At 43.6% G+C, this 26,645-nt stretch overlaps 1 protein-coding gene across 2 annotated transcripts in view; it reads right to left on the bottom strand.

Annotated features, from left to right (window-relative positions):
• MYO1F (myosin IF) overlaps window positions 1–26,645 on the bottom strand; it is a 170,868-nt gene that overhangs the window by 15,619 nt on the left and 128,604 nt on the right. For both annotated transcript variants that reach the window (XM_075850101.1, XM_075850108.1), the window contains 8 exons: window positions 24,054–24,168; window positions 22,994–23,163; window positions 21,518–21,663; window positions 17,339–17,485; window positions 10,318–10,466; window positions 9,351–9,425; window positions 9,084–9,273; window positions 7,519–7,688 (listed from right to left, as the gene is read on the bottom strand). In XM_075850101.1, coding sequence (XP_075706216.1) covers window positions 7,519–7,688; window positions 9,084–9,273; window positions 9,351–9,425; window positions 10,318–10,466; window positions 17,339–17,485; window positions 21,518–21,663; window positions 22,994–23,163; window positions 24,054–24,168 — 1,162 coding nt within the window. The remainder of the gene's footprint in view (window positions 1–7,518; window positions 7,689–9,083; window positions 9,274–9,350; window positions 9,426–10,317; window positions 10,467–17,338; window positions 17,486–21,517; window positions 21,664–22,993; window positions 23,164–24,053; window positions 24,169–26,645) is intronic.

Here is a 26,645-nt window from a genome sequence, read left to right as displayed (position 1 = left end):
CCAGTTCCCGGTGTTCCCGTACCTGCTACCTGTATCCTGTATCCAGTGCTGCCTTGTTCCTGTGCCATTGATAGTTGGAGTCGTGTGGTACAGTATACTACACCTTCTGTGTTATACCGCACCTGATGTCTGCCTGCTGCCAAGGTCCCATCCGAGCCTATCATCGCTACTGTCGGAAATTACCTCAGCTACCCATATTCAAACTATAGACATTGACTTGGTATCCTCTTGGCCAGCTGCTATCCCGCTACGGTGGTACGGCCCAGTGGATCCACGCACCTATCGTGACAGTACGCTCAGGCCATGGACCCCGCTGGTCAACCTAAAACCATGTCGACATCTCAAGCCACGCAAGCAGATCTGCGAGACCTTCAGTCACAACATGACCAACTCCTCCTGGCACTGAACTCCATTGCACAGCGGCTGGATGCGCAAGCTGCAGCCTCCTCAGCTCCTGTTCCGGTTACCTCGACGGCTGAACCTCCTGCTACACCTCCTGTCAGAACCAGTGCTGATCCCCTATTCTCGCAACCACTACCGCCTCATTACAACGAAGACGCGAGTACCTGCAGGGGATTTTTCAACCAGTGCCAGACCCACTTCTCTTTACATGCCAGAGCGTTTCCTTCTGATGGTGCCAGGATCGCCTCACTGGCAAGGCCCTAGCATGGGCAAATCCTATCTGGGAACGACAAGGACCAGAGACCCGTGACTTCCAGGGGTTCCTACGGACATTTCGCACTGTGTTTGAGGAGCATGGACGAGTCTCGTCGGCAACTGCCTACTTGCTGAACCGTCGCGAGTACGCCATTCAGTTCCGTGCCATGGCAGGTGAGCTGTCCTGGAACAACGAGGCCTTGGTGGCTACATTCTGGCAGGGACTGTCGTCTGAGATCTGGCATCTACCCTGGACGACCTAATTTTGCTTGCCATCCGGGTTGATATGAGGTCCCGGGAATGATCCCAAGAGATACGTCGGGAGAGAAGACTCCTTAGGCTGACCCCCACTTTCCAGCAGTCCCTGTTGCCCTCACCAGGTGGCCCACCTGAGAAGCCTATGCAGGTGGACCGGCTTAAGTTATCCGTCCAGGAGAAACAGCGCAGACGCACTTCGGGACTTTGTCTGTATTGCGGCCTCGGAGGCCATGTCATGCGTCTGTGTCCTCAGAAGCCAACAAACTCCAATGCCTAGGATTGGTTGGGGAGACAACCCTAGGTGATACAGTGCTGGATAGAGAACTCTCTTCTAAATTGTCTATCCCCGTGACCATAATGTCCGGCGAGAAGACCCACCGGGCCTCTGCCTATCTGGACTGTGTGTCCGCAGCCAGTTTTATCCACAAAGACCTAGTGGATCTCCTCCAGTTGCCCACAACACCCCTGGAGAGACCATTGATCGTTGCCACGGTGAATGGACCACCTCTGCCCGACCCGATTGTAGCTGTGACAAAACCGCTGAGGCTCCAAGTGGGAGCCCTTCATTTCACGCTCATCTCGTTTTTTGTTCTACTCAAGGCCTTCAACCCTGTGCTGCTGGGCCTGCACCACTGCCTCTACCGCTGCCTGGGGCAGATCCATCCAGTCCAGTCTCCTCTGCCTCAGTCATTGGCAGGATTGCCTGCTCATTATTCTCTATTCTCGGATGTCTTCAGCAAGAGGGAGGCGGAGATGTTGCCTCCACACTGGGCGTATGACTGCCCTGTTGAACTGGTTCCTGATGCGTCCCTTCCCCGTGGTAGGGTATACCCGCTCTCCTTGCCAGAGACTCAGTCTATGTCGGCCTATATTAAAGAGAATTTGGAGAGGTCTTTCATACGAAGCTCCTCCTTCCCGGCCGGGGCCGTGTTCCTCAAAAAGAAGGACGGACCTCTGCGACCCTACATCGACTACCGGGGCCTCAACCAGATCACGGTCAAAAATAGATATCCGTTTCAGAACTTTTTGACCACATAAGAGGAGCCGAGATTTTTTCTAAGCTAGACCTGCGTGGGGCTTACAACCTAATCCGGAGTCGCCGGGGTGATAAATGGAAGACAGCATTTAACACCCAAGACGGGCACTATGAATATCTGGTGATGCCCTTCGGCCTGTGTAACGCTCCCGCGGTCTTCCAAGAATTTGTCAATTACATCTTCCGGGATCCCCTCTATGTTTGCGTTCGTTGTGGTCTATCTCGGTGACGTCTTCATTTTTTTCCCCAGACCCGATGACTCATCAGAGACATGTCCGTCAAGTTCTGCTGCCATTGAGGGAGAATCACCTGTATGCCAAGCTGGAGAAGTGCATGTTTGAGAGGAATTCTCTACCCTTCCTGGGCTACATCATCTCAGACCAAGCTCTCAAGATGGATCCGGAGAAAGTAAAGGCCGTCCTGGAATGGCCACATCCTCAAGGCTTAAGGTCCATACAGCGTTTCTTGGGATTTGCCAATTTCTACCTGCAGTTCATCCCAAGCTTCTCCTCACTGACAACTCACATCTCTACCCTCACCAAAAAAGGCATGAACGCCAAGGTGTGGACTCCAGAAGCTGAATCCGCATTTAGTAGCCTAAAGAGTGCCTTCACGTCAGCCTCTACCCTCCATCATCCTGATGTATCTCGACAGTTTTCGTTGGAGGTGGACGTCTCAAGCAGATTCATTCAAATTTAGAAAAATGCTTACGTTTTGCAAATTTTCGCAAATTTTGTTGTTTTTCACAAATAAATACTTTATTTATCGACCAAATTTTTTCACTAACATAAAGTACAATATGTCACGAGAAAACAATCTCAGAATCGCTTGGATAGGTACAAAAATTCCAAAGTTATTATCATCACATAAAGTAACATGTCAGATTTGCAAAAATCAGCTGTGTCCTGAAGGCCAAAAAAGGCTGTGTACTGAAGGGGTTAAAGTCAGCACTTCTGTCTAGTAAGCGCCAATCCGATTGTGGCTTAAAGGATCCATTACGTAACGGTATAACCTTTTTGTTTAAATAAATGGCTAAAATAACTGGTTTGCCTACAAAGAGCATGTAGTCTGTTGCTAATAAATATGGAAAATTTTGTATGCTTATAAAATGGTTTACTGTTCACTACTAATTCACTATTTAGTGTTGCAATGATATTGAATCATTTAAATTGCATTATGGAATAATGCATTATTATATTCTTATTTGCAGTTGTGGGTGATTTTGCTGGCGATAGAGCTTGTACTCTATAGTACAAGTATGGTAGGATTGATGGGAATACTGTATTAGTAAGAAACATTATGCAATAGGCATTATATGGTGCTAGGAAAGAGCTTTTTTTTTAACCAAGGATCAGTTTCATGCAAGACAATGGTTCCACGGACAAACGGAAGGGGTTGTTCGGGGTGTAGGGTCAGTTCACACGTTGCGTAAATACTGTGGACTTTCCGCATCGGAATTTGTTACGGAAAATCTGCAGCATAATACAGTAGCAGCAAAGTGGATAAAACAAATGTCATCCACACGCTGCGTAAATAGTGAGCGGAAAAAACACTCAGAAATTGACATGCGGTGCAGCGTTTTATTCCGCAGCATGTGAATTGTATTTGCGTACATGGCCGGCCTTAGCTATGTTCAACTAGTACGGTCGCACAGGGCGCCAGCCGCCACACTGCAAGAGGGGCGCCAGTGGGTGTGTGTATCCCCGCGCCGTTGCAACTACCAGCAGGGATACACACACTAACTGAAGTCGCACCCGGGCGCTTCTTCACTAAGTGGCCATCGCTACCGCTGTAGCAGCCATAGCGGCTGCTAGCGGTGACACCGGGCATGAGGGCGGTGGCGCCGCTAGCAGCTGCTGTGGCTGCTATAGCGGTAACGACGGCACTATAGCAGAGCAGGGAGATATCTCCCTGCTCTGCTGTCTACTAGCGCCACTGTAGCTCCCTTCAGCTACAGTGGCGCTAGTAGACAGCAGAGCAGGGAGATACCTCCCTGCTCTGCTATAGTGCCCCCCTGTAGATAGCAACCCCCTCCCCTTCCAGGATAGATAGCGCCACTGTAGCTCCCTGAAGGTGCGGAATCCCCGTGTGGCCGGGGATTCCGCTCCTGGAGCGCTGCTTGATGCCTCTGTCCATATATGGACAGTGACATCAGGGAAAACTCCTGTAGCGGAATCCCTGGTCACAGCATTGCATACTCTATGATCGGGGATTCCACTCCAGGAGAAGCCAATGACGTCATGGACACAGACGACAGGAGCTTCTCCTGGAGTGGAATCGATGGTCATAGCGTCTGCAACGCTGTGACCGAAGATTCTGCTTCAGGAGTTTTCACTGATGTCACTGTCCATATATGGACAGAGGCATCAAGCAGCACTCCAGGAGCAGAATCCCTGGCCACACGGGGATTCCACTTCTTCAGGGAGCTACAGTGGCGCTATCTATACTGGAAGGGGGGGGGGTTGCTATCTACAGGGGGGCACTATAGCAGAGCAGGGAGGTATCTCCCAGCTCTGCTGTCGGTATCTCCCTGCTCTGCTGTCTACTAGCACCGCTGTAGCTCCCTGAAGGAGCGGAATCCACTTGTGGCCGGAGATCCGCTCCTGGAGCGCAGCTTGATGTTTCTGTCCATATATGGACAGTGACATCAGGGGAAACTCCTGAAGCGGAATCCCCGGTCACAGCATTGCAGACTCTATGACCGGGGCTTCCACTCCAGGAGAAGCCAATCACGTCATGGACACAGACGACAGGAGCTTCTCCTGGAGTGGAATCGATGGTCATAGCGTCTGCAACGCTGTGGACGGGGATTCCGCCTCAGGAGTTTTCCCTGATGTCACTGTCCATATATGGACAGAGGCATCAAGCAGCGCTCCAGGAGCGGTGGCGCTATCTTTACTGGAAGGAGGGGGGCTGTGGGCTGTGTGGCACTACCTACAAAGGAGAACTGTGCAGGAGCACACAAAATACCCAGCTTTCCCGGGTATCAAAAACAAGTGTGGAAATAAACTAAGATATAACTTTTATTTAATCTAGCTAAAAGGATTAATTCTTTACGCAGACTAAATAAAAGTTATAACTTAGTTTATTTCCACACATTTATTTGATAGCTGGGAAAACTGGGTATTTTGTGTGCTCCTGCACAGTTGTCCTTTTTTGAATGTCTATTGCCCGCCAGCTATCAGGGTCATTTCGTAGTCCTTGCACTACCTACAAGGAGGCTGTGGGCAGTGTGGCACTACCTACCAGGGGGCTGTGGGCTGTGTGGCACTGCCAACCAGGGGGCAGTGGGCTGTGTGGCACTACCAACCAGTGGGCTGTGTGGCACTACCAACCAGGGGGCTGTGTGGCCCTACCTACCAGGGGGCTGTGTGGCTCCTCTACCAACCAAAAGGGCTGTGTGGCACTACCAACCAGGGGCAGTGGGCTGTGTGGCACTACCAACCAGGGGGCTGTGGGCTGTGTGGCACTACCAACCAGGGGGCTTTGGGGCACTACCAACCAGGGGACTGTGGGGCACTACCAACCAGTGGGCTGTGTGGCACTACCAACCAGGGGGCTGTGGGCACTACCAACCAGGAGACTGTGTGGCACTCCCTACCAGGGGGCTGTGGGCTGTGTGGCACTCCCTACCAGGGGTCTTTGCGACACTTCCTACCAGGGGGCTGTGTGGCACTCCCTACAGGGGGCTGTGCGGCACTCCCTACAGGGGGCTGTGCGGCACTCCCTACAGGGGGCTGTGCGGCCCTCCCTAAAGGGGGCTGTGCGGCCCTCCCTAAAGGGGGCTGTGTGACACAATCTACAGGGGGCTGTGTGGCGCTATCTAGAAGGGGGCTGTGTGGCGCTACCTACAAGTGGGCTTTCTGGCGCTACCTACAAGGGGCCTGTCTGGCGCTACCCACAAGGGGGCTGTGTGGTGCTACCTACAAGGGGCTATGTGGTGCTACCCACAAGGGGGCTGTGGCGCTACCCACAAGGGGCTGTGTGGCGCTTCCTACAACGGGACTGTCTGGCGCTACCCACAAGGGGCTGTGTGGCGCTACTTACAAGGGGCTGTGTGGCGCTACCTACAAGGGGCTGTATGGCGCTACCTACAGGTGAAATCTGTGAGTCCCCGCTGATGATCATTTTACTGAGTGGTGGGCTGATGGTCATTTTGCTGTGAGTGGGGGGCTGATGGTCATTTTACTGTGAGTGGGGTGTTGATAGTCATTTTTCTGTGAGTGGGGGGCTGATGGTCTTCAAGTGGTTTCCACCTCTGACCTCCAATTGAAATTAATAGGAGGCAGAAAATACCTGCGGCGCTGGTTTAGAGCTTTTTTTTTCTGCGTCTTTTGCATTCGCTTCAACAGCTTAAGGAAAAACACAAAAAAAAGTTCACACAACGCTGTCAGTTGCTGAAGGAATTTTGAGGCAGATTTTTACAAAAAACGTGTGTGAACATGCCCTACGAGTGGAGTGCTTGTTCTTAGCCGTTTTCTGTGTTTCTCAAAACAATTTTTGGTAGGGGGGACCTGAGGAAATTTTTCCAGTGCTGCCCCGAGTCCGAAAAGGTTGGGAAACTCTGTACTAGGCTACAGGGTCCTGTCATGGAGCAGCTCAGTTCGTCATGGGAACGGGCCCTAGGTGAGTACAATTTATGTTTTTGTTTGGGGGCACTGTCTACAAGGGGGAGGTGCAGGGACTGTATGGCACGATCTACAAGGGGGAGGTGGGGGACTGTATGGCACTGTCTACAAGGGGAGGTGGGGGACTGTATCGCACTGTCTACAAGGGGGAGGTGGGGGGCTGTATGGCACGATCTACAAAAAGGAGGTGGGGGATTATGGCACTGTCTACAGGGAGGCTATATGGCAAAATCTACAGGGGGGCACTATACTGTGTGGGGGCCACTAAGCGGACATTATACTGTGTAGGAGTACTACAGATGGCATAACACTGTGGGCACAATTAGAGGACAAAATACTGTGTCCTTGAAGGGGTTGTAATATATTATATTATTAAATATTATTATTATACTGTATGGGGGCACTAACGGGGCATTATCATTTTTTTATGGGGCATTTTTTTTTAATGATGGGGTGGGGCACCGAAAGATCATTTCGCACAGGGCGCCATCTATCCTAGGGCCGGCCCTGTTTGCGTAAACGCTGCTTATTTGTTGCAGGTTTTCCCCATTTAATACAAAACGCAACACAGAAAAAAAAGAAGAAATCTTATACTTACTCAGAAGTCTGTTTCTTCCTCCAGGACGGCCTCCTGGGATGACGATTCATCCCATGTGACCGCTGCAGCCAATCACAGGCTGTAGCGGCGGTCACATGGTATGAAACGTCATCCCAGGTGGCCGACCTGGATGACGTTAGAGGGCTGGCCTCCTGGGATGACGCTTCATCCCAATCACAGGGTGCTGCAGTTTTCTGCAGCGGTTATTCCAGGCAAAAAACGGCACCACAATTTGGTGCAGTTTTTCACCCGGAATTCCCTGCGGCCACCAGATGCGCCACCAGATACTGCGGCCTGATATCAACTGACTCACGGCCCGGTATTGGTGTCATGTAACTCACCTTCTAGAAGAATGTCAATGACGTCATTAACATTAAAGCTAAGTTCTTCAGCATCTTGGGCTATGTATTGGTAAATAGCTCTACAGCGAGAGCCCGCAGGCTTAACCTGGGGTTTGGTCCGACCAACTCCTGGGGGCGGTCTATGAGTTACACTTTTTCTCCTCTGTGCCCTAAAATGGAAAAGAGATATACAAGGTTTGCAGGTGGTTAAACATGTAAACAATTTAATATACCTATAAATTCTCTGGGATCACCTTACACTTCTTGTTGTTACCACAGCACGATGACATGACATGCCACACCACATAACTGCGGCAGCTAATTAGGGGACTTGTGCTGTGGGTTCTACGCCAAATTTAAAAGGCGGATTTATTAGAACTATTTTTTTTATTTAGAGCCTCTTGCAATCTACAAAGACAACACTCTACTTTTTTAGTAAGTAATGGCTCTGTCCACCTCTGAAAAATATTTTTATTGTCCCAATGCATTTGCAAAGTTGCTTAATTTTAAATGCATGGGCACAAAAAAAAAATTGGAAAGGTGGACATAGCCTTTAATCCAATTTTTGTTTTAATAATGAGATCTTTCGGTGCAAAAATAAAAATTACGAGAAATATTGATTAAATTAATAAAAAACAAACAGCTTGTTACAGTAAATGCCTGTCTTATTATACCTCAAGTTTCTAGAAGAATATAAACTACAGTTGATATTACAGGACAGTTGACATTAGAGGAAGAAAAGAATAAAAAAAAGTGATTCATTTGCATGAATATATAGAAGGTCAGTACAAAAAATGTGCATATGAACGGTTATTCACCTTAAAACTAGTCTACTTTGTCCTACCACAATGTGTAAGACTGCAAAACAATAGCAGAGTTGAAAATAGGACTAGACATTTATCTCATAACTGATGTTATTCAGAGTTATTAAAGCGGTTGTCTGGTCTAGAAACCCAATTTTTATGTACCCTATTAGCGAATTCTGCGTTAATAGAGAGGGTCGTCTATTCAAGATCCTCATCTCTTGGTCATAAGGAAGAGCAGCTACAAAGATCGTATCTCGTTCTGGAGTACCTGTTAACATTTCTCCTGTGGTGGTGATCAGCCTTTTTGCAAAGGTACTCTTCTAACAAGTAGGGATTGTCCAAAGTTAATGAGAGGAAAATGATGTTAAATTGATACAAGAAAATTGTCCAACTGCCTTTGTGGGGTCAGGAAGATTTTTTTTTTTCCAGAATTATGGAAACTTGGCTACAGTTGGCCAGGAGCTTTTTTTTGCCTTCTCAATAAAGCAGCTAGATCTGCGAAAGGTTAAATTTGATTCATGTGTCTATTTCGGCCTAAATAACTATGTATTAATAATATTATAAAGGCATTATCTATGGTAAGTAGAACAATAGGGTGGGTAGGACACAAGATGTGAAGTTGGCATATTATTGAAAAGTGAGTGAAGTTAAAGGCTTTGTATATCTAAGTGATTTTTAAAAAATAAAAATATATAAATCACTTTCAAAGGTTTATATAGCCGTTAAGTACTGTTGATATGGTATATTACATCTACTAACCCAGCTACTCCTTGGTCTGGTACATTAAGGAACTCCATATTGTGGTCAGAGGGTGCGCGGCTTTTTCTAGTGGCAGTTTGTCGAGGTATAGCAGCTGTAGGCGGAGCTCTGGTCTGTTTCTTGGTCTGGGTGTATGTTGGGTTTCTACTTTTTTCTGTATTGAACTGGGCAGCCCCATTTCTATGAAATCCTTTGAAAACAAATGGAATTCTAGTATTACATGGAAAGTAGTAAGCTAAAACGGTAAATGTTTGTTCAAAGAATCACCTGGAGGTGCGGGAGCTGGACGATTTGGGGGTGGTCTATTTCCACGGTTTTGGAGCCTTTCCTTTCTTGTAGGTTCTAGGTATGCAATAGTTTTACGTTAGTAGGTGTTTCATGAAGCATTCCAATTAGTTTCTTATTTTTGTATTCACATACACACTAGTTAAAGCATACTTTCAGACAAGATTGAAAACATGACTATGCTCCTGAATCCTTACGTTTAGTAACTGTGTGCAGTCTTACCTGTGTAAACGCAAACATTTGTGCTCCAGCCTTCTGCCTTCATGTTTTGGGACAGGCAGAAGATGCCTTCTGTCAGTCATATTGGCTCTCATGAGGCTAATATTTAGGGTCAACGGTCTGTATCTGTTGGTAAGTCTTTTCCTTGCCTCCCTGTATCAACTTATTCCTATAACCAAATCACAACCCGAGTGCTCAGAGGTTCTTGGCAGCCATCTAAACTCACAGATCTCCACTATTAAGATCTCAAGTTTTATAGTGACTGTTTAATGTGGAATATAAAACGAGACTGCGGGAGAGGATGCTATGATCATCTTAGGTCTGCACTGAGTGCTGTGGAAGGATAAATTGAGGCAAGCTTCCTGAACTAGTGTTACACTTTCAGTACGGGGATGCTGTTTTTACAAAATAATTCGGTTTAGTTTGGTCTGCAAAGATGGCCATACTCCATCTTGTGCAGGTATCTAGTAGAGAACAAGGCCATAAAGGCCATAAAGATTACTGACTAGCTGATATGTAGCTGCATATCTGCATAGGAGCTGTAGACACAAGACAGTAGGATATGTTTAATCAAAATTATCTGCAAATTTGCTTCATTTATATTTTTAGATGTATTGGAGCAATAAAACAAATTAGTAGTGAAACTTTTCCTAGCCTTTAAGCAATTTCCTGACCTAATTATTTTCTGTTCACTTATATTGTTTTTTTTTACGCCCAAGTACATACTTACTGGAATTTTTTGGGAGTCCATCCCCAACACTGGTTGTCAGGGTTTTTCCTCCAAGTTTAAGCTGAGCAATGTCTCCTTGTCCCCTCAAGAATGTGATGATTCGAGTGCCTCCTCCTCCCCAGCCCTCCTTCTTCACTCTAAGCTGTAGTCTGGAGAGAATGTGAGAATATGATCCTTACATAAATCAATGCACGCTGTTGCAAGCCATGTTTATCATTTAAAGGAAAACCACAGTAAATTTAAAAAATTATTTGCAAGTCCCATATAAATTTTTTTAACTTAGAAATATATTTGTTAGATCGTTTGTTGAAAAATATCAGACGTGATAAAATTCTGAATGTTGGGATCCAGCTGCTGGCTCAGACGATCCCACAGATAGATTTGTGGCAATGCCAACTATCAATAAAGAAGAAGTTGCACATGTGCTGTCGCTTTCTAGTTTAGTGATGGGAGTTAGGCCGGATTCACACGAGCGTGTGCGTTTTGCACTTGACAGCTCCGTGGGTCATCCCCGTATGATGCGCGGCTGCGTGCTTTTCGCGCAGCCGCCATCATTATGACACTCCGTTTGGATGTTTGTAAACAGAAGAGCACGTGGTGCTTTTCTGTTTTCATTCATCCTTTTTACAGCTGTTGCGCGAATCACGCGCGTCCCACGGAAGTGCTTCCGTGTGGTGCGTGTGATTTTCACAATGGGTGCGTGCATCGCGAAATACGCTCAAAAAACGGACATGTCGTGAGTTTTTCGCTGCGGACTCACGCAGCGTAAAAATCACGCACCTGTCTGCACGGCCCCATAGACTAATATAGGTCCGTGCGACGCTCGTGAAAATCACGCGCGTCGCACGGACGTATATCCCGTTCTTCTGAATAAGCCCTTATAGAAATGTTTGAATCCTCTCAAGTCAACTCATTTTTGGGACAATTCATGTTTCGATCTTGAGGAGGAAAGGGTGTTCTCTTAAAATTATAGTAAAGGTGTGGTACTTGCAAGAAACAAAAACATAAAAACTTCTTGGGGCTTTTTACAGGTATGTGTAAAACAAGTACGAACCAATTGACAGAATAAAAAAGGAAAAAAAAACAAAAACATTAAATCCATTTAGGTCCCTTTGGAAATGAAAGGGCATCTAAGGTGCTGAAAGAGGGGAGCGGGGTGCCGATAGTCGTCATGGTAGCCTGGTGGCCTAACGAAGGCCCCCAGCTCTGCTAGCTCTGTGCTCCCATAAATCCCTGTCAGAGGCAGGGCTTTATAGGAGCAGGTAAAAATCACAATATACTTCAATACATAAGTATTATATTATATTGTGCAAGCGATCCAATGGTTGCTGGTTCTAATCCCCTAAAGGGACTGATGAAAAAAATTAAATAATAAAAAACAAACAAACAGTTAAATAAAGTATATATATACACACACACACTGTATATATATAAAAAAAAAAGACCCCCTTTTTCCATTTGGTATGAGACTGGTATTGTTTCGTCCATAAAAGTCTGAACTATTAACCCCTTCCCGACATCTGCCGTATATACGGCGCTGTCGAGCAGGGCTTCCGGCAATGCGCTATACCATTACGTTGCGGTGTAAGTGCGGGCTCATAAGCTAAGCCCGCACCATGACCGCCATGTGCCAGCTGTATGTTACAGCTGTCACCCTGATGTAACGTCCAGGACCAGAGCTAGCCTCTGATCAGGCCCAATTAACCCCTCAGATGCTGCGTTCAATAGAGATCGCAGCATGTGAGGGGTTTTTAGCCACCGGCATCCCAGCAACGTGATAACTGGGTTGCCGTGGCTGCAATAGCAACTGGAGGCCTAATACTGGCCTCCTGATCTGCCAGCGATGGAAGCCTCCTATGCCCCACTCGGAGGCAGGGCCTAAAAGGCTTCCAGTACCATCGGCAAGATGGCGCCGGCTCAGGAGCTGAGCCGGGGTCATGAGCAGTGGTTGTCCGCTGTATTTTACAGCGGGCACCCCGCTGTAACTGCAGGAACCGGAGCTAGCTCCGATTCCTGCCATTAACCCCTTAGATGCAGCGATCGAAAGAGATCGCTTCATCTTAGTGGTTTGTAGCAAATCGACAGCCCTGCCATGCGACGGCAAGGCTGCCGACTGCTACTATGGCAACAGGAGGCCTAACAATGGCCTCCTGTCTGCCATTACTGAAGCAGATTAGGCCCCGACTGGAGGCGGAGCCTGATCGGCTTGCTGTCAGTGAACAACTGACAGTTGTAATACCTTGCATATTTGGTATCACCGCGTCCGTAAGGACCTGAACTATAAAAATATTATGTTATTTGTTCTGCGCAGTGAACGCCATAAAAATTGAAATAAAAAGTGATCAAAAAGTCGCATGTATCCAAAAATGGTACTTATAAAAACTATAGCTCGTCTCACAAAAAACAAGCCCCATACAGCTCCATCATTTAAAGCATTTAAAAGTTATGGCTCTTACAACATGGCGACAGAAAAAATACATTCTTTTTATAAAAGTGATTTTATTGTGCAAAAAGTTGTAAAACATAAAAAGTGCTATAAATTTGGTATCGCCGGATCCTACTGGCCCGCAGAATAAAGTTAACATGTCATTTATGACGCGTGGTGAACGCTATATAAAAAGACAAACTATATCAGAATTGCTGTTTTTTGGTCACCTTGCTTCCCAAAAAAAAGGATAAAAAGTAATAAAAAAAAGTCGCATGTACCCCAATATGGTACCAATAATAACTACAGCTCGTCCCGCACTCCTGAGCCTGGTCGAATGTCCGGGCAAAAGATTAGGGCCACATGTAGAGTGTTTCTAAAACCGGGAAACAAAGCATAATAATTAGAGAACTGTCTTGTTATGGTGGCACAAGCTGGGCACCACATATTGTCATATCTATGGAAAAAATCCCATTTTCACTCTGCAACATCGAGTGCACACTAATATCTGCAAAAAAACTGCGGGGTTAACATGCTCACTATACCCCTAGGTGAATACCTTGAGGGGTGTAGTTTCCAAAATGTGGTCACTTCTGGGGGTTTCCACTGTTATGTTCCCACAGGAACTTTGTAAATGCGACATGGCCCAAACAACAGTTTATGACCACATATGCGGTATTGCCGTACTCGGGAGAAAGGGCTTTACAAATGTTGTGGTTCTTCTTTTCCTTTATTTGTTGAGAAAATGAAAAATTTTGAGCTAAAGCTACGTCTTATTGAAGAAAAAGGATTGTTTTTATTTTCACTGCCCAATTCTAATCAAATCTATGAAACCCTGTGGGGTCAAAATGCTCACTACACCCGTAGATTCATTCCTTAAGGGGTGTAGTTTCCTAAATGGAGTCACTTTTTTTGTGTTTTCTCTGTTTTGGTCCTTCAGGGGGTTTGCAAATGCGACATGGCCTCCGCAAACCATTCCTGCTAAATTTGAGCTCCAAAAGCCAAATGGCGCTCTTTCCCTTCTTAGCCCTGCCGTGTGTCCAAACAGCCATTTATGACCACATGTGGGGTAATGTTTTACTCGGGAGAAATTTCTTTACAAATGTTGCTGTGCTTTTTCTCCTTTAGTCCTTGTGGAAATGAGAAAAAATTAGCTAAACCTACATTTTCTTTGAAAGAATATAGATTTTCAGTTTCACGGCCTACTTCCAATAATGTCTGCAAAAAATCTGTTGGGTCAAAATGCTGACTATCCCCCTAGATAATTTCCTCAAGGGGTGTCGTTTCCAAAATGGGGTCACCTGTGGGGGGGGGGGGGGTTTCCACTGTTTTGTCCCTTCGGGGGCTTTGCAAATGCGACATGGCCTCCGCAAACCATTCCTGCTAAATTTGAGCTCCAAAAGCCAAATGGCGCTCTTTCCCTTCTAAGTCCTGATATGTGTCCCAACAGCCATTTAGGACCACATGTGAGGTATTGTTTTACTCGGGAGAAATTTATTTACAAATGTTGCTGTGCTTTTTCTCCTTTAGTCCTTTTGGAAATGAGAAAAAATTAGCTAAACCTACATTTTCTTTGAAAGAATGTAGATTTTCATTTTCACGGCCTACTTCCAATAATTTCTGCAAAATGGGGTCAAAATGCTCATAATACCCCTAGATAATTTCCTTAAGGGGTTTAGTTTCCCAAATTGGGTCACTTTTGGGGGATTTCCACTGTTTTGGCACCGCAAGAGCCCTTCAAACCTGACATGGCGCCTAAAATATTTTCTAATAAAAGGAGGCCCCACAATCCACTAGGTGCTCCTTTGCTTCTGAGGCCTGTGCTTTAGTCCATAAGCACACTAGGACCGTCGGAGCAGAACGCAGTTTTTCCCATTGAAAGCAATGGGTAGATGTTTGGAGGCGTTCTGCTTCCAATTTTTAATCATATTTAAGTTAGCATGTTATTTTGGCCGCTGTAAAGATGAAACCCAAAAAATAATGGGGAAATTGCTATTTTTTTTTCCATTTCACTTTACAAATTAATTTTTCAAAGTTCCCCAGTAAATTATATAGTACATTAAGTTGTGACCTTAAAAATACAATTAGTCCTACCGAGAAAAAAAAAGCCCTCATACGACCATGTGAAAGTAAAAACAAAAGATATCTCTTGGAAGGCGAAAAGGGAAAAATGGCCTGGTCATTAAAGGGTTAAAATGATAATGAAGCAACTTTGCAAATAGCCTTGATTTAACATATCCTGCATTTTTGGTGTCTACAGGTTCAATGCGGACCTATGTGTCACCATAGTTGAAGGCTACAAATAAACCCTGTGTAGTCTGATCCTTCATTCACTTTCCCTTCCATCTCTTTCCTACTTCATGCTAAGGCCCGATGCACACGGCCTTGCCCGTAATCACGTTCCGTGATTACAGGCACTACCGGCCGCTGGTGGTACAAAGTATGGGAGCACAGTCCGTAAAAAGCAAAAGATAGGACATGTCCGTGGTCAATAGAAATGAATGGGTCCGTAATTGAGGACCGTAATTATGGTCCGCAATTACGGACAAATTCTACGATCGTGTGCATGGGGCCTTACCTAGCAAATGTATATTCGCACAAAGTAGAGAACAGATTGAAGGGAACATGACTACAGGATCAGACTACACAAGGTTTTGGAGACACATAGATCTGCTTAGCAACTAGAGACAAAAATGGAAGGATAGTTATAGACAGGACTTTTTGCAAAGTTGCTTAATTTAAAAGATGTACATACCCTTCAAAGCAGAAACTTTGCAACACTTTTCTATTGCAACAGTTTTAATAAATTTGTTTTGATCATCATTGTTGCATATAGTATGTCACTGCTCCCTCTTTTGCATGTCTTGCAATAATACTCTCTAGCTATTGTATACAAAGCTGCTTGTCACTTTCTAGGTTTATGCTATTGACATAGTGTGTGCTCTTTATTCTGTGACTGATGAGGAGTCCTTTTCACCAAGGGTGGGGCGAAGTAGGCGGTCGCCTATAGTGTCACTAAGAAGCACTTAATTTATGGATTTAAAAAAAATAACAAAAAAAACCAACACAAAAAAAGCAATGTTTTGTCTTTACATTTTTTACCAATCAGTGTTTCCCTGTATAAATAAGAACACTAGGGATTGGTGGGGATAGGAGCAACATGGGACAATTAAAAGATTGCCAATCCGACAACTATCATACTGAACTTCAGGCACCGCGGGGGCTGGTGCCTTCTGAAACCACTTTCTTGGGCACCAAGAGAACTTATTCTACACCATAATAATTAATTATTGATTTCTGGCAGCACTTTTTGTTTTTATTTTCTAATTGTGCCTCCTGAGTTACACACGACATGGCCTGCCACCACCAAACTTTTTAATTAGGACAAAACTTTCTCTATTGACATTGCTAGTCACACAGTGATCTCTGCTTCTGTATTGATGAACATCAATTCCTTCTTTACCATTGTAAGAAATGAAGGTTTCAGAAAATGAAAGCCACATATAATGTTATATGTAATATCATATTGGGTATTTTATTTGGGTGGGTCAAAGATGGAGGATCATGGGTATAGTTGCTTGTCTCAAAGAAATGCGTTTCATCAGTATGGAAGATACCTATTGTTTACCCTGACCCTGATTCTCACAACAAAGAACCCAGACATTCACAGGTATCTCTTAATTAGTAGTGTGGACAATAAAGGCCCTTTTACACCGGCTAATTATCGGGCAAACGAGTGTTCACAAAACGATAATTGCCCTGTCTAAACAGCTCAACGATCAGCCGATGAACGTTCATCGTCTGATCGGATCGTTCACGCAGCCTAAAATATTATCGTTGTCGGCAGCACATCTCCCTGTGTAAAAAGGGAGATGTGCTGCCAACATTATAGAAATGTATGGGAGATGAGCGATCGTAGTAACAAGCGCTTGTCCCCATACATTACTGATAAGGAGCAAATGAGTGCCGATCAACGAGCTGTCTCGATCGGCTCTCGTTTACACTGCCCTCGTCAGACCGTGTAATAGGACCTTTAGACTTACCCATGGACAAACTCAGGATGTTATAATGTTAAAGGTGGTTGATAAGTGGCCCCAGTATTATATATGTGCATCTTACATAAGGAGGGAAATTCTTTGATCAGGAAGGTCAGACTATATATCTCCAAGAGGGGGCAGACAAAGGGGTATAACAACTCAAACATGACTCATGAGGGGAGCGACTATGGAGGTAATTCGAGGAGGGATACTTGGAGGGACATACTGGAGAGGAGACTTACTGGAGTGTGTGGAAAGTCCATGTATGGTTACTATAACGTGTAATATAATTATTGTTAATGATAAGGAAAAAGTGTCTGTGTAAAGTTTATTGCTTATGACTGTCTTTGTGTACATATCTCAATATAAATCTCAGAATAACTGTAATAGTAATTTCACTCATTATAAAAATATAAATTTTTATACGCTCACTCTTGTATTTAATTTATTGCGCCTAACCTTAGAATCTAACCCAGTAGGAGGAAAATAAAAATTCTTACACCATATATTTGCATGCATTTTCTACACCGATTAAAACCATGATAAACTGCTCTCTTACGTGTCTGCGAAGTTCAGGGCTAGTTTACTTCTGGTCATCTCTTCATATCTTTTGCACAACAGACTGATAAGTTCTGTTTTAAACATTGATTCTAGAAGGGTATCATTATCTGTCTCATGTAAGATGAAGAAGTCATCCTGACGCGTACTGGTTACAAGAAAAAAAACATTCACATTAAAAGCATTTGTAATTTAGTTTTTTTTTTTAAAAATTAAACAAAAACAAGGTTGAACTGTTCTCTTTTAGGCTGGGTTCACACGACCTATTTTCAGACGTAAACGAGGCGTATTATGCCTCGTTTTACGTCTGAAAATAGGGCTACAATACGTCGGCAAACATCTGCCCATTCATTTGAATGGGTTTGCCGACGTACTGTGCAGACGACCTGTCATTTACGCGTCGTCGTTTGACAGCTGTCAAACAACGACGCGTAAAATGACTGCCTCGGCAAAGAAGTGCAGGACACTTCTTTGCAACATAATTTGAGCCGTTCTTCATTGAAGTCAATGAAGAGCAGCTCAAGATTACAAACGTCAAAGACGCCTCGCATATTACGAGGAGGAGCTTTTACGTCTGAAACGACGCAGCTGTTTTCTCCTGAAAACAGTCTGTCTTTTCAGACGTAAAAGCCTCTCATCGTGTGCACATACCCTTAAGGAAAGAAAGACTTTCATGAAAATGATGAAAAAAACCTGAGATTATAACAGACCATATACCATTCATATAAATATCCTAGTTTTATTATAAAGCTCCACCTTTAAATAGCGTGGCTATATAGACAAATGCAATATGTCTTTACAGTTTTTCTGATTTTAGTTATTGTTCAGTTTGTTCCTATTGCTAACTGGAAACTGTCAACGTGCTACCATTGGTCACTTTCTGGTATCCTTATCGTCAGGGGCGTAACTAGGAAAGACTGGGCCCCATAGCAAACTTTTGACTGGGGCCCCCCCCTCCCCTGGGTGTCACACAACCCCCCCCCCTTGTAGATAGTGCCTTTTTTACAGCCCCCCCTGTAGATAACGCCATACAGCCCCCCTCTGTAGATAGCGCCATACATCCCCCTGTAGAGAACGCCATACAGCCCCCCTGTAGATAACGCCATACAGCCCCCCTGCAGAGAACGCCATACAGCCCCCCTGTAGAGAACGCCATACAGCCCCCCCTGTAGGGAACGCCATACAGCCCCCCCCCTGTAGCAGCGATAGGGAGAACGGGGGATTGAAAGTCCCCTGAAGTTCTCCATGACTAACCTCTGACTTCCGGCGTCTGCGCAGCTCAATAAAGATGAAAGGAGCGCTGGTCACGCATGCGCACAAGCACGACCGGCGCTCCATTCATTTCTACGGAGCTGCCGACACAAGTCCGAGGTTTGTGATGGAGAACTTCAGGGGACTTTCAGTCCCCCGTTCTCCCTATCGCTGCCAGCGATCATACATGTATCCCCTGTCCTGTGTATATCCTGTGGATAGGGGATACATGTATTTTGCTCTATTTTGCGCCTACAGGACCAGACACCGTTTAGCCATTTTTAGCACGTGTTAGTTAAATGGCTATAACTTTTTTATTTGTTGGGCTAACGACGTGATTTTTGCGATGTTTTTTTCCGTAGACAATTCAGGTTTCATTTTTTATCATTTTTATACACACCTTTTTTGCTATTTTAGAATTTTTATTCATAAAGTTTGAAAATAATAGTAAAAAAATAAGCTTTTTTAAGTTTCAGCTATTTTTTTTTTTGGTAACAACATAGTTTTACCCTAAAATAGACCTTTTATTTGTGATCGTCATTGTCTACCATAAATCTTTATATATTACATGTCTATATTAGGGTAATTGGCTCAGCGCTAGCGTTACAACAATGATTGGCGGGGGGGGGGAACGTTTTTTTTTTGGGGTGGGTATTTTATGTGTATTTATTATTTTATTTTTTTTTGCACTTTAATTTATTATTTTTTTATTACTATGGTCTGTCCCCCAAAGGTCAAAGAAGACCTTTGGGGAACTTTATATATATTTTTTCTTTCTTTTACACCATGTTTTTCCACTGTAACTGGAGCTGCACAGCAGCCCCAGTTACAGGGGAAATCAGCCCTCTCATAGTGACGATTGTCACTAATAGGGCTGTGCTGGGTCTCGTAAGACCCAGCAGCAGCCTGCAACTAACGGCACCCGGCGATCATGTGACGGCACCCCCACAAAGAAATCACGGGGCGCCGTCGGGTTTCTATGGCAGCTGGGGGCCTAACAAAGGCCCTCAGGTCTGCCTTCAGCAACTGCCTATTGGCATGGCCTAATAGATTGCCTGTCAGCTTTACACTGACAAGAAATAATGCTTTGGTAACTAAGTATACCAAAGCATTATATAAGCGATCAGCAGATGTAAAAGCAGTTAAATAAAGTTTATGAAAAAAAAAAATATTACAGTCAAAATAAAACCAAAAAAGTGGTTTTATTTTGTAAAAGTGTCGAAAAAACTAACACATACACATATATGGTATCGCCGCGATTGTAAGGGCAAAACTCTTTCTTTTCTCCCATTCCCCCCAAAAAATAAAAAATAAAAGTTGATCTATAAGTCCTATGTACCCCAAAATAGTACTAATGAAAACTACACCTTGACCCGCAAAAATCAAGCTCACATACGGCCGCATTGAAGGAAAAATAAAAAAGTTACGGCTCTTAGAATGCGGCGATGCAAAAACAAGTAATTTTTCTAAAAGGGCTTTTATTGTGAAAACGTAGGAAAACATATATACATATTTGGTATCCCCTTAATCGTGCCGACCCATAGAATAAAGGTAACATGTTATTTACGCTGCATAGTAAACGGAGTAAATTAATAGCGTGAAAATCAATGTTGGAATAGCTGCTTATTTTCAATTCTCTCCTAAAATAAAGTTAATAAAAGTTAATCGATATATTATATGCATCCAAAAATGGTGCATTCGTAAAATACAACTCGTCCCGCAAAAAACAAGCCCTTATATGGCTATGTCGACGGAATAAAAAAAAAGTTACGACTCTTGGAATGCGACCGTGAAAAAACAAAATAAATCCTTGGTCATTAATGCGCAACATGGCCTGGTCATTAAGGGATTATAAAATGCAGGATTCAACTCATATAATGGCCTAAAAAAAAGTGTTATTCCTCATGTGCACACATATGATAGTCTATTCTGAAAAGTCACCTGAAAAGTTACATACGCTTTAAAGAGGCTCTGTCACCACATTATAAGTGCCCTATCTCCTACATAAGGAGATTGGCGCTATAATGTAGGTGACAGCAGTGCTTTTTATTTAAAAAAGACTATCTATTTTCACCACTTTATTAGCGATTTTAGATTTATGCTAATGAGTGTCTGAAGTGTTTAGACAGCGAATAGACATTCCACGGGATGTCTATTCACAATCTCTGCACTTCGTTACTCTGTCTGTGGTAGGTACAGCAGAGGACGCGTAATCTCGTTGTAACCTGTCATTTACCGCGTAATCTCGCGAGATTACGCTTCCTCTGCTGTAACTACCACAGACAGAGTAACGAAGTGCAGAGATTGTGAATAGACATCCCGTGGAATGTCTATTCACTGTCTAAACACTTCAGTATTGTTAATGTGTTAGTATAAGACAGCACATAGCGATCTAAAAGGATCCCTATGCGCTGCCTAAATGAATGAAGAGGAGTGCATGACGCTGATTGGTCAGCGTCATACACTCCTCTGTACAACGCCCACTTGGTCGAAAGTAAAAACACGCCCACTTGGGCATTAAGACACTCATTAGCATAAATCTAAAATAGCTAATAACGTGGTGAAAATAGATTGTTTTTTTTAAATAAAAAGCACTGCGGTCACCTACATTATAGCGCCGATCTCCTTATGTAGGAGATAGGGCACTTATAATGTGGTGACAGAGTCTCTTTAATAAATATTTGCTATTATTGTGTTAATAAGTATTTACGTATCTCATAATTATATTAAAATTACTTACTTTTTGATGATTTTAAAATTAGAAAAGTGACAACATAGCCAATATTATTTAATGGTAGAGCTTTACTTTAAATCACTATCTCCTCATCCACTACTGTCCAAGTAGCATAATCACCTTGGACTTTCTCTCCTCCTTTTATCAGTTTTCATCTCCTCATACATTAAGTTAAGCAAAAAATCTATGGCATACCTTAGAGAAATACTCTTTACAGAAGGAATTTCCAGCTTCTTTTTCAGCACCTCCTTTATTTGGCCTTTCTCAGGTCCCTTCTTCACTTTCTCCCGCCCAATCAAGTAGATATATTTGGGAGTGGTGATTAGATCTCTCTTGATTGACTGGTAGTTAAGACATTATTAGATCTTAACTGGAAATAAGTTCTAACTATAATTGTCTACTGTCTATATATCATATACTTCAATGCTCCAAAGATTTTTAGTGTTTTCAAGCAACATAGTAAAACAAAAATATGAAGATCCCAAAGGCACGTAAGGCTTCGTTCACAACTGCGTTGGGGTCCCGTTTTGACGTTCCGTCTGAGCTTTCCGTCAGAACGGGACCCTGACCAGACACAAACTGACACAAACGGAAACCAGTAGTTTCCGTTTCCTTCACCATTGATTTCAATGGTGGCCATGGTTTCCGTTTGTCTCTGTTGTGCACTGGACCCGTTGTTTTGCCGGATGCAATAGCGTAGTCGGCAAAGCGACCTCTGGTTTCCGTTTGTTTCAGTTTGTGTCTGTTCAGGATCCCGTTCCGACGGAAAGCTCCGACAGAACGTCAGAACGGGACCCCAACGCAGATGTTAACGAAGCCTTGTAGAGTCTCAAAATCTAAACAGTACAATAACATTTCATGTGATATATTATACAATATATCCAGAAATGCCAATATTGATACACCTGGTGTAGCTGGGTAAATAAGTGCTTTGGACATGCAAGAGAGCAAGAGCAGAAAAGTACCAAAGGAAGGAGCAACAAAATATGAAAAGTTAGGTACGCTTTAATATTAGCACAAGAAATATGCCATACGCTGGCCTTATACATGACATTTTGTCAGCGGATCCTGCTAATAACTTCATGTCTATAGTGACCAGCAGACTGTTTAGCATTGGGGGAAACAGGGATCTGATGCTATTGTTTCCCCTGACATAAGCGCCACCATATCCATGCTGCCACTGTAGGAATAACAGGCTCGGGCTGTCTTCACAATAGGCATGTTTATGGTGAGGTCGGGGGAAACAACTGTAGTATAAGTGATTGTACTAAAAGTTATCTTATTTTTAAGGCCAGCATTAATTTTTATCTAAATTGATCTTGTTTTTCTACAACTCCACTTTGAATCTAGCATTGTCATATAGAAGCAAATGCATAGTTCGGACTTTCCAAAATTAATATTCATAACCTTTTATTTTTCGGACAATTACGTGACTATTTTGCACACTTACCATAGTACAAACATACTTCATTTACCTAAAACTTTATCTTATTACAGGTCCTATTACTGTTTAGAAAATGAATAATTAATTTTAACTGACACTTGCTGTCCTCCAGGGCCCAAGAGCTACTTGACTTTCTAGGTTCGAAAATGGACATTCCCGCTAATTGACCAATTAATGCACTTTGCACATATGTCCTTGGATCATACATTTGTTATTGCTGTCCATACCTTAAATCGCCTGTCATATTTGTTGACAGAGTCAGCAAAGTCTATCCTTTCCCGCTTAGCCATGAACTGTCGGAGCTCAGGTTTATCTTCCATACCCAGATAGTCACCAACAAAGTTGCGATTAATGCTGTTTCTGCGACGTTCTTTGAATCCATACAAAATGTTGGAGGCTTGAGTAACAAAAAAGGTAAACAGAAATACCTAAATGGAATATATTTTTTTTTACCATTTTCGTATACTGATTATAATGTGTCATTTACTGCTAAGAATGAAGCAGAATGTGTTTGTTTTGACCACTTATTAATGCAATGTTAAATCCACATGAAAGCTCCTCTGTTGCTGATCTTGATCCATGTCATATAATTTAAACTGTATGTGTGAAGGGAACAAATCTAACCAAGGTAATTCTCATAATCCTTAGAGACATCTTCCTATCACTCTTAGGCGAAATTCACGCGAACGTGTGCATTTTGCACGCGCAAAAGACGCAGCATTTTTTGCGTGTTGCAGTTCCGTGTGTCATAAGTGTTTGGTGCGTGGCTGCGTGATTTTCACGCATATGCTATCCTTATTACACGCGGTTTTGAGGTTTAGAAAAAGAAATGAAGGAGGTGGTTTTATTTTTCCCTTCATTTCTTGATCTACTGTTGCGCGAATCACGCGCAGCACACGGAAGTGCGTCCGTGTACTGCGCGTGATTTTCGCGCACCCATTGACTTCAATGGGTGCGTGATGCGCAAAAAACGCTCAAGTATAGGACATGTCGTGAGTTTCACGCAGCGGACACACGCTGCGTGAAAAAAACGGAATGTCTGAATGTCCCCATTGCCTTACATAGGTCCGTGCGTCGGGCGTGATTTTCACGCGCGTATCACGGACGTGAACTACGCTCGTGTAAATAAGGCCTTAAATAGACAAAAACATGTTATTTTAGAAGAGATGTGTGTTGGATGTGATTAATGTATTTATCGATGCAACTAACTGTATACATATCAGGCAGAAAAAGGTAAGATCTGAACTGTTTAGGCAATCAAAATGTCCCTAATTTACTGTATCCCACCTTCTTCTCGCATCTGTTCATATTTCCTCTTAGCAATGTATTTTCTCCAAGCTTTCTGTATAGTTCTGGCAAAGGAATCAAACTTTCTCTCTCTCATTTCCTCCAATAAGAACAGCTACAGAGGTGAGAGGAGAGAATAGATTAATGGAAACATAAGGGAAAGAATGTTTTTACGGTAGATTTGTCAGATTGACCCATACTCCTATTATCCAAAACGGGACACTTTTTTTTTTTTGGTGCCATTTGAGTAATAGAAGCGATGAAAGAATACAGTGGACTCATAGTTATGAGTCCGCTGTATACATAAAGGGAGCATCTCCCCCCTCCCCTCTCCATAGTGACTGACAAGCTCCTGTGTATGCACATATACACAGCAGCCTGTCAGTCACCGCGGCGGGGATCGTTCCCCTCATAAATACAGCCGACTCACAACTATAAGTCTTCTGTATTATTTTATCACTCCTATAACCCAAATGGCACACAAAAAAAAATGTTTGTGCCGTTTTGAATAATAGAAATGCAGACATGTATCTGTAATATACGTTTCTTACATAGGGCAGAATATTTAGCTGACAAATCCACTTTAAAACAAGTTCTCCCTAAAAAACAAAAGTAGTGATCCAGTCATTGAGGTGTTAAATATTTTAATCAGCTCTATTTGACTTATATCTGTGACTGGAAACTCTGAGGGAAAACGTCTATGATCACTGTTAGGCCGGTTTCCCGCGTAGCGTAAACGCTGCGGAATTTCCGCAACGGAATTCTGTGCGGAAATTCCACAACATTTACAGCAGCAGCAAAGTGAATGATTTTCTGAAAATCTCATGCCCATGCTTCAGAAAAAAAAACACAACGAAAACGTTAATAAATTGACCTGCGGTGCGGAATATAAGTCCACGGCATGTCAATTTATGTTGCGTTTTCGTTGCTTTTCTATTGCGGGTTTTCCATATCAAATTCAATGGGGATGAATCTTGCGACTTTTGTGGCATACTTACCCAGAATTCCCTGCTTCTTCCTCCCGTCCGGCCTCCTGGGATGACGTTTCCGTTTCCTGCAGCATCATCCATGGAGGCCAGACCGGAAGGCAAAGGAGGGACGCGTCACCATGACAACGGCTGCGGTAAGTATGAAAGTTTTTTTCTTCTATTGCTGCTTTCTGCAGCGGAAATTCTGGCCGAAAGATCGCACCATAATGTGGTGCAGTTTTTCGGACAGAATGTGCTGCGGGTTCCAGGTCGGATATGCTGCGTACTCGTGGGAACCCGGCCTTAGGGTGCAGTCACACATGTCAAATTTTGTTGCAGAAATTTCTGCGACAGAAAATTGGTTACATTCATCTGCAACTTTAATTCAAATAAGTGGAACTGATTTTCAGTCGCAGAAATTTTTGCAACAAAATCTGCGTCATGTGTCTGTACCTTTAGAGTTTCACAGGATTGTCACCCTGTTTTCCCAGACTAAGGCCCCATGCACACGGCCGTGACTGTCATCATGGGCCATGATTGCAGGCATGGCCGGCCGCAGACAGCCGCCCGCATTCTCGGCCCGTGCTCCCATACAAAGTATGGGAGCACGACCCGTAAAAAGCAAAAGATAGGACATGTCCTATCTTTTGCGGTACACTTCTACGGCACGGACACCTTCCCGTAAATAAACCAGAAGGTGTCCGTGGACAAAGGAAGTGAATAAGTCCGTAATTGTGGACGATTTTTACGGTCGTGTGCATGGGGCCTTATTAACCGCAAACCTGCCTAGAGATATTGTTATAAGGGAGCAAAGGCTGTTTCATAACATAACTAGGTATATTTGGGGACTGCTTGACAACCGATATAGCAATTGTCATTTAGCTTTACCAGAAACAGATTAGACAGACTGAATAGAGTTTTACAAGGGCCTGGTTGCATAACAATGTAATTAGGGGGTTATTATACTTACAGGGTTTATACATTCCTGCACTACCAGACAAATAAAAATATATTAACATGGGGAAAAAAAATATCATGATACATCCATTATAAAGACTGCAGCATCATCCCACTGATCTCCACTAATCTCTTCTCCCTTAGGCATCATTCAGATGGTCGTAATGCAGCTGCATTTTAGCTGCTGGATAATGGCCAAATGTCCTGGCCAACCGTGGGTCTAACAATCTGAGCTATCAGCATCATAGCTCTGTATGATGTTGTTAGTTTGGGTCATTAGACCCAGGTAAAGCCAGGACTTGCGTCCGTAATACAGATGCTAAAATGGTGAATCATTATGGCCGCCTAAATGAGGCCTTACTGTGTAACTAAAGAGGTGCTTTTTGGTGACAATTGAAGCTTTTTGATGACATTTACAGACCTGAAAGGTGAAGCTGCAGGCTGCTGTAAGGTGAGGAAGATGCAACTGTCCCCTAATAAGATATTTTAAAAAGTTTCAAGTACTAACTGGGCAATAGCTAAAGAGGGTACAGAATTATTAGTTGCTCCCAGACCCTGGTACCAATATTATACATGGTACAGAGGGGGCCCTGGGGCAGATTTTGCAATGGGCCCAGAAGCTACAAGTCGTGCTAATTTGGTCAAAATAAAAATGTACATTTACATT

Source organism: Rhinoderma darwinii, chromosome 1, assembly GCF_050947455.1.
Source record: "Rhinoderma darwinii isolate aRhiDar2 chromosome 1, aRhiDar2.hap1, whole genome shotgun sequence".
Classification (NCBI taxonomy): Eukaryota; Metazoa; Chordata; class Amphibia; order Anura; family Rhinodermatidae; genus Rhinoderma; species Rhinoderma darwinii.
Note: the sequence above shows the minus strand (reverse complement) of the source record. Positions and strands in the feature narration are given on the sequence as shown.